General features: G+C 36.2%; 1 protein-coding gene across 7 annotated transcripts; it reads left to right on the forward strand.

Annotated features, from left to right (window-relative positions):
• The first annotated feature begins 2,477 nt into the window (after positions 1–2,477).
• On the forward strand, positions 2,478–7,805 carry slc25a24l (solute carrier family 25 member 24, like). 7 transcript variants are annotated; one of them, XM_016679318.1, is made up of 10 exons: positions 2,478–2,792; positions 2,864–2,990; positions 3,664–3,751; positions 4,001–4,112; positions 4,200–4,358; positions 5,045–5,182; positions 5,254–5,364; positions 6,260–6,427; positions 6,503–6,680; positions 7,327–7,805. In XM_016679318.1, exons 1-10 carry the CDS (start codon positions 2,670–2,672, stop codon positions 7,512–7,514), a joined length of 1,392 nt encoding a protein of 463 aa, XP_016534804.1. In that variant the 5' UTR covers positions 2,478–2,669; the 3' UTR covers positions 7,515–7,805. The 7 variants fall into 7 exon arrangements, with proteins under 7 accessions (XP_016534804.1, XP_007567463.1, XP_016534807.1 ...); XM_007567401.2 differs by having other exon boundaries at positions 6,503–6,641; XM_016679321.1 differs by lacking the exon at positions 6,503–6,680 and having other exon boundaries at positions 6,260–6,268; positions 6,364–6,427.
• The last annotated feature ends 907 nt before the right edge of the window (positions 7,806–8,712 follow it).

The following is an 8,712-nucleotide window of genomic DNA, read 5'->3' on the forward strand; positions in this document are numbered from 1 at the left end:
AACAAAACAGGCGAGCACAATGAATTAATTTTGCTCGCCTGTTTTGTTGTTCAAACATTAAATCATGACTCCTTGCTTCATGTCTCAATTTTTCTTTTGACGTATTGCCCCATTTCAAAAGGTAGCTTTTCTTTTTGTTCTTGTTTAATTGTTGGTTTGTTCCTTGTTTTGATTATACTAAGGTTACGATCCTGAAACTGTTTATATTGTTTCACAACATTTTTATGATATAAAAGGCTGACCTGAGAATAATTTAAGTATTTGAAAAAAATCGAATTAATTATTTTTGTTAATATGCACAACATTTTGAATAATACTCATTTTGTGATTGCTTAACATAAAGAACATTTGTTCTTGTTTTACTTTTTGTTTTACGTTACAAGTCCTTTTATTAGCAAAGCAGTTTTTATTTTGAAAGCCAGTTTCCGGTGTAGTTGACTCCAGCTGGACTCGTCTGTCCGTGAAAGCCAGCGGCTGTTCTAGAAAACAAATGCTGAGCCTCGTCATTTTCTAAATGAGGCTCCTTTGCACATGCTGGCAGAGGTCAGAGGTGGACGAATAAAGTCCCCAGGCGTCACGTTTTACCTGCATGACGTCATAGTGGAAAACTGACTCCTGTCCAATCCCATCACCTGTCAGAAAATAGCAGGTGATCACGCAGTATCCCCACCGAAAATGTGTTTAACTTAATACTTACGTTTTGATTTGTTTATTTAAGTTGAACACGCGATAAATAAAGTATTTACATTTTAATGAAGACGACAAAAATTGATGATGTAAATATTAGAGAACAAAACAAAGTTTTATTTCATTTTCTGTGCTGGAACTACAAACAGATATTTATTTTATTGATTTTCATTGACCAACACAGTCATCCGTGAAGCGGGAATTATTCATGCTTTTCAAAATATTTCTAAATAAATATTGAAAACAGGCATTTTTATTCACCCCCCTCTACTCTGATACCCCTAGATATAACCCAATGTTACCCTCAGAAATCACCCATTTATAAAATAAAGCCTGTTATTTACAATAAATCCAGAACATTGATCACAATATATGATGTGGATTTGCTTGATTTGGGTTTGTGACTAAATGTGTTGGTGTAACACACTTTGAACTGCATTGTTGCTGAAATGTGCGAAATAGCTCTTTAAATGTACATTTTGTAGTTTATTCAGTGTTATTTTTTCAGTTTAAATACTTTGCTTTGCTTAGTGATTTAGTGCTTTTAGTAAAGACAACTGGGTTTCTCCTGAAGTAAAGGTTCTTCACAAAGGCAGCTGAAACACCAGGAGCAAGACGTTGTTCTCAGTGTTTGCAGCCATCTGGCGTGGCAGAAGCAGCAGAGTCAGTCACTCAAATCAAATGAACAAAGGCTGTGAGAAACATTGCTAAAAGAAGAATATGGCAGGATCTGCTATGCATCGTAGACAACACACAGGACAAACAACCGTACAGATATTTAACCAAAAAAAGAAAAAGCACACAGGAATATTTTGGAGAAACCAGTTAACCTAACTGTCATGTTTTTGGGCTGTAGAAGGAAGCAGGAGTACCCTGAGAGAATCACAAAAATCACACAAAGAACATACAGCTTGCAGAAAATCTATTATTGCTATTAATGTCTTGTGATACAGCTTACACTGTAAAAACTAAATCCTACCAAACATCTGGTAGCCTACTTTAAGTGGTTACACAAACTTGAAGAAAAGCAGCAAAATTTCACAATATTACAGTTCCAGAAGTGCTTGTGAATATTGGCTGAGTCAAAAGTTTTGTTCGAATTTTGAAACTCAGACATTTCCAGTTTTTTCTGGAAAATCTCTGGCTGAAGTGAGTAGGATTTTTTCTTTTTTTTTTTTTTTTTTTTTAGAAAATTTTTGACTTTTTGACGAAAATGTTCTTGTTTTTCTAGAACATTTTTGAGATAAATCTAAAACTTTCTGAATATTTTCCAGCAAATTGACTTTTGGACTTCAGATATTTCCATGTTTTTTTTTTCTGGAAAATTGTTTAGATTAATCTCAAAAATTCTGAATTTTCTTTTTGTTTCGCTCTCTGGAGTTCCTAGATTTCCTTGATTTTTATAGAATTTCAGAGTTTTTTCTAGAAAAATCTTGGACTTTTGGAATTCAGAAATTTTAACATTTACTCTGGGAAATTTGTGAGATAAATTTAAAATTCATGAATTCTCAGATTAATCTAAAATTTTCTGAGTTTTTCTATGTACCAAATTTCATCCTTTTAATACCTGCAATACCCTTAATATGTTCCTGTGGTATTTTTTATTAATTATTTTTTTATAAAGTGTTGTAGAAATATTGCAGGTTCTGTGCCATCAAACAAGTAAATCTAAACAGGACTTGGTAATTATAAAATAAAAGTTAAGCTTGCTGCACGTGAAGAGACAGAAAGGCCACTGTTGTGAAATCTGAAGGTCATGACGGCCTCTTCCGCAGCTACAGCGCCCCCTGCTGGCGCTCAGTCTCCTCTCCTTCCCTGCATCAGCTCCCAGCTCGATGAGTCAGCAGGGCTGCTGGTCAATAATCTCTGATTATCAAGCCATTTATGACCATGTTTAAAACAGCCTGCGAATGAAGCACGGTCTGTTTTTGCATTTTATATTTTGACAGAGAAAAACAAGGATTTTTTTTTGATGAAGCAACATGGACCGGTTCCGAGGGTTGTTTGTGAAACTGGACCAGAACAAGGATGGGTTCATATCAATGGCAGAGCTCCACGAGGAGATGAGGAAGCATGGGATCATCTCAGGAGATGGAAAGGTCCAGGTAACGTGTCTTTAAGGGTGTAGAGTGTGCATGAAGATAAATGATCCATTTTAAGAGTTATTTCCTTGTAGCATATCATGGAGTCTTATGATAAAGATAAAGATGGGCTGCTGGATTATAAAGAGTTTCTCAGCTACATGATGGACAGAGAGAAGAAATGGAAAATTCACTTTCATGACCTTGACAAGAATAATTGCGGTGAGTCATGTCTCCAATTGAAATTAAGTGAATTCAGTGCTTAGCATGGCATTTAATCAGCTTTTCAAAGAGTTGTCCTCTCTGTAGGAATATAATAAACTTTCCTCTGTGTATTAAACATGTTTCATTTACAGTAAAACATGCTTGTAAATGTCAAACAGGCAAACATAAGCTTGTGTTTATGGTGCACACACTGCAGCACTAAAGTGACCCTGGATACAGGGTCTGACAACTTGCAGAAAATGCACTGCAAAAACAAAATCTTACTATGTATTTTTGTCTAGTTTCTAGTTCAAGTATCTTACTACACTTAAAATATGACAAAACTAACTCATTAGTAACTTTAACAAGTTGTAAGAGCTTATTTTAAGTCAATAATTCCTTGATATTGAACCATTGGTAGATTATTTTACTCATAACATTGAAAAAATATCTTGTTATAAGTGAAATAATCTACGTTTTATATCAATATAAAGGAATTATTTACATAAAACAAGCTCATATATCTTGCTGAAATGTTACTTGTAAGTTAGTTTGGTCTTCTTTCAAGCGTGCCATGAAATTTGTACTAGATACTAGACAAAAATACTTGGTAAGATGTGTTTCTGCAGTGTAAGGAGGACGAGCGGACTCTGTGTGTGTTTGTAACTCTCTGTATTTCTTCTCTGATCAGGAGTGATTGACCAGGAGGACATCATGTGTTTGTTTAAGGAGTTAGGAGTGGTCATATCAAAGCCGAATGCAAAAACAATTATACAAATGTAAGATTTCTTCTGCCCACTATTTCCCTTAATGGATTAATCATTTTGGTTAGTTAAATAGGGAATTATTGACTTGAAACAAACTCTTATGTCTTGGTGAAGAATTACTTGTAAGTTAGTTTTGTCTTATTTGAAGTGCACTAGAAACTAGACCAAAATACCAAAAGATTTGTTCTTGCAGTTTGGGAAAAAAAGTCTAACAGTCAACATGAACAGTTGTGCTTCTGTTTTCCTGACTGTCTTCACTAGGATGGACAAGGACAAGTCCATGACAGTTGACTGGGACGAATTCCTGCATTATATCATTCTAAACCCGGTGGACAACATCGGAGAGCTCGTTTCCTCGTGGAAACACAGTCTGGTAAAACCTTCAAACGGATTCTGGCATCAAAAACAAAACGTGTTTGAGGGAAATCCAGGGTAAATCTCTGAGTTGGTCTGTCTGCAGGTTTTCGATGTGGGGGAGAGTCGAGCGATGCCCATCGAGTTCCCAGACAACGTGTCTGGCTTTGGGGCTTGGAAGACGTTTGTTCTGTCAGCTGGTCTGGCAGATGCGGTTTCTCGAACTGCGACGGCGCCTATAGACCGACTGAAGACCCAACTTCAGGTCCGTTTTGGAAGCTTTTCCAGCTTTGAAAACATTCCAACATTAACGTCTAAACCAAGGGTGTAAAACTTTTTGTCACAAGGGCAAAATCATAAAGTCAAATAAAATGACCTTTACTTACTTATCAATAAATTAATCATTGAATTCTTTAATTAAAAAGCAGTCAAGTTTGTTACCGGGAAGGGATGTGTAAATTATTCTAGATCAAAAACTTTAAAAGGATTTAGCAGATTTATCTTATTGTAAGAAGTTTAGCCAATTTTCTAGGCATCAATTGGAAAAAGAACCCAGTTCAGTCAATTCTGATCAATAAAACCAAGATTTAAAATGCTTGCTGCATTTAACCACATTTAATAAATTAATTAAAAGCAGGTTTCAGTGCAGTAAAATTTGCTTTTGAGTAAAAATCACTGTACAGATGAGGAAAAATCAAACGACTTGGTTATTTAAAGACAAATTATTGGTGATGCTGCCAACATTTTCTACTGTAAGATCATTTTACTTTGTGATAATTTTGCAGACAGAAAGTCTTCATTTACAAATTTGTGTAATTCTTGAACTGAAGTCAAGGGCCACACACAATCAGTTCAGGGGCCACACTTTGGACACCTCTGGTCTAAACTTTGTAGTGACATAAAAAGTTGAGATGTTGTGCATTACAGAAGCCCTTCCTCTTTGCTCTGCAGGTTCTTGGGTCCAAGGCTTTTTCCCAAGGCTTTCAGGAGCTGAGAGGAGGAGGATTGCGTTCGATGTGGCAAGGCAACGTTGTCAATGTGCTGAAAGGTACTCCACAGTCCACACTGCAATGTCTTATCTATGCACAGGTGAGGCCTGTCCGAGCATCTGAATAAATCATGAATGGCTTCTTGTTTCTAAGCTGCTCTGCTTCACCCAGATGAAAGTTTACACCCAAAACAGAAGCCGGGAGCCTCTGACTGTGCAGCAGCGCTTTGGCTTGGGTTGCGTCTCTGGAGCCGTGGCCCATGCTGCTTTCTACCCATTAGAGGTATCAGAGACAACTCTGAACGTTTCATTGTTTCTGTTTTGTCTGTTGGAAGGATGTTTACTTCATTGGCACTTCTGGAAACGATGAGCAAATGGCTTTAAAATTAATTCATCTTGAATTTAAAAATAATTTGAGCATTTATCCAGTAGGAATAAAAATAAATCCCACATGAAAGGGGTCCAACTGTGAAAATTCACAATTTTCACACATTTATGCTTCCATCTGGGTCTCTACTGTTCCTAAAAATAGAATAAGTGCTTAAAAAAACAATTAGCTGTTTTTAGCAACAAATGTTTTTTTTTTTTTTTTTTTGGTGTCTGGAAAACGGGCTGTTTTAAAAAAAACCTCCCGATTAAGTCACAATCAATGGGCACTGTGTTACTTAGCAACCCAAGTAGAACTTCAGCCACATTACCGAGCAACCCAAGCAGAGATCCAGCAGGTTTGGTCGGCTGGTTTTAGCGCTGTGCGCTGTTCAATGGCTGCTGGAAAAGACAAGTGTTTTGTTGTTGACTCGCGGTCTAGAGACCACTTGCTGGATTCTTGGTTGTGCAGGAGGCGCCACTTCTGCTTTTCAAAGCTGTAAGGTTGTATAATTGGAATCTGTTTGCAGCTATTTTTACATACAAGTGTAAGCAGCAGCTTATTTGGATATAAAGTGACAAGACGCCCTAAAACAACTCATTCTGAAAGGAACACAAAATGAGCAGAAGTGACCAGACTAAAAATATTACCTAGGAATGATTTTGTGTAAAAAAAAACAAACAAAAAAAAACACATGTTTTTTATAGACCACAGAGATATCCTAAGCTGCTTGAAGAAGCATAATAGATCACCTTTAAATTGTTTTTTTTTTTGTTTTTTTTACTCTCCACCTTCTCTATCCGCTTCACAGGTGTTGAAGGTGAGGCTGAACCTGCAGCAAGCCGGCACGTATCATGGCGTGGTGGCGTGCGCCAGATCTATTTACAAACATGAGTCCATGTCGTCCTTTTACAGAGGCTTCAGGCCCAGCATCCTCTGCATGATCCCCTATGCAGGTGTGGAGTGTGCGGTTCATCAGGTGAGCCAAACTCAACCCCACAAAGATCAAACGCATCTATCCTGCTGAAATAAACAAATTTGCTTCTCACTGCAGTCTATCATGAGCTGGGCAAAAAGCGATCCCACCTACAGTAGTGACTCCAAGCTGTTTTTCTTCAGTTTTGTGGCTTTTGCTTCTGGGCAAATAAGCAGCTACCCGCTGGCGGTGATCCGGACACAGCAGCAGGCTCAGGGTAACAGCTGGCATCTCTGGCTGCGTTTCCATTACAAATGTGCGAAAAATGTTTGTCGATTTTCCACTAATGTGAAAAATAAAACAAGCAATTTCACAACTGCGAAACACGAAGAAAAAAAATTTAAATTCACGTGAAGAAGTTTGTCGTCTTCCTGATTTTTTTAATTTTTTTTATTTATTTTTTTATTGGCGGTTGGCAAAAAAGTCAGGTAAGCATTACTGCCACCTACTGGTATGGCATGTGGTTCACTCCAGAATGTGTATTGATTCTTGAGAATGTGTTCTTGCATTATTATCCCCTTATTATATTACTTTAAAATGGTCTCAAAACAACATAATTTATCGCGATAACTTCTAGTACAATTTATCGTCCAGCAAAATGTGTTATTGTGACAGGCTTAGTAGTAACATACGGTTGTTGATGAAATGCAAAAACTGTTTCCGTTGCAGTTTTGTGAAATATACTAATTTCGTTGCAGCCAAAAAACCATCTCATCCTAGAATAAAACCTTTTTTTAAAAAATACATGAATAAATGAAAACAATTGTTTCTTCAAAATATGCAATTTCCATTAAGCAAATTTAATTTCAAATTTTAAAGTTAATGGAAACACAGCTTCTATAACACAACTATATTTTCTGAAAGCATGTGAATGTATGATCTTACTTTGGTTTCTTTTCCAGCTTTCATCTCAGATTCGCGTCCCGCCTCTGGCATGTTATCAGGACTCACTGGGATTTATGAGAGGAACGGATTTAGAGGATATTATAACGGCATGGGAGCCAGCTTCGTGAGAGCGATTCCATGTGTGCTAATAAACTACAGCCTGACCAAGAAATTTGAAAATGTGTTTTCTTCCATGGAATCTTGAGGAACTCGACTGTTTTATTTTTATTGTTCTGGTATGTTTACTGAGTTTCAATGTATAACAGACTGGTTTCTGTTGATTAACTTCAACTTTTAATACCTCTGCTCTGACCAAGAAAATAAAACGAGTATGAGGATTTGAAATCATTAAACCTGCTCAGGACTGAAGCATGGTTGATCGAACACATATAACAGAAACTGTGATGCGTTCATTAAGGTCTGCTCTGTATGGAAATGTGCTGTGCTGGGATTTTTAAAATAAAATTCTACCTTAATGTGGGAGAAGATCTTTGTCTACATATAGAGTTGGTTTATTCAAGTAACTGTTTGGGGAAAAAAAACAAAAAACTAAGAAGATTATTACTACCATGTACTTTTTACTTTTACTACAGTAATTTCATTATGAAGTATCACTCTTGAGTAAAATGTCTGATACTCTACCCTTTGTAAGTAACTTCACTGAATGAAGCACAAACTTGTTTTAACCAGAAATTCACCAGACACACCCACCTGCAGTTTGTGTTAAAGTTTCATAAGTTTCATATTGAAAGAAACTGATTTGGAATTTTTTTTTGTTTTTTGTAGCTGATATTTATCTGAATTTTAATTTTGGTCTTTAAAAGTATAAATTTATAACAATTGTGTTAGAGTAAAAATCTGACTTCAATTTCAGAACTGAGATTAAACATGATTATTATATTACATTTTGTTGTAAAAACAATACACAGGCGGTTTAAGTTGGAATTATTATTTTGACTATAATTTCAGAATTCTAAGATTAAATGTTTTCAAGCTTATTTTGAAAACTAGAATCATGAGTTTACAGTCAAATTTCTGATTTTAATTCTAGAATTTTAACTTTAAGAATTGGTAACTAACAATATTCCATCTTATAAGATCATGTATATGAGACTAAAGCCAGAGTTCTGACTTTTCCAGTCTTTTATTGAGATGGGAACCTGGGAGAAATGAGAGAGATGAGTTGGGCTGGAGGAGAACTAAATTTCTGGAATATTTAAGAGATCTTTTAAGTGGGCGATTAAAGTTAGGTCTGAGATTAAAGTCAGATTTATTTCTAGTGCCCCAGATATTCTTTTAAATCTACTTTATCTGCAGACACTGTTTGAGGTTTTTCTTTTGCCCCTTTATTATCTCGCGTTTTATTTTTCTTATCGCGAGACCGAGCCAGTTACCGCGAGTGC

Source organism: Poecilia formosa, unplaced genomic scaffold (assembly GCF_000485575.1).
Source record: "Poecilia formosa unplaced genomic scaffold, Poecilia_formosa-5.1.2 Scaffold208, whole genome shotgun sequence".
NCBI lineage: Eukaryota > Metazoa > Chordata > Actinopteri > Cyprinodontiformes > Poeciliidae > Poecilia > Poecilia formosa.

Coding starts and splice junctions, on each gene's coding strand:
- slc25a24l (XM_016679318.1), top strand. CDS start 2,670: ATGGACCGGTTCCGAGGGTTGTTTGTGAAACTGGACCAGAACAAGGAT. Junction 6,428..6,502: donor TGGAGTGTGCGGTTCATCAG/GTGAGCCAAACT, acceptor TTCTCACTGCAG/TCTATCATGAGCTGGGCAAA. Junction 6,681..7,326: donor GCTGCGTTTCCATTACAAAT/GTGCGAAAAATG, acceptor TTTCTTTTCCAG/CTTTCATCTCAGATTCGCGT.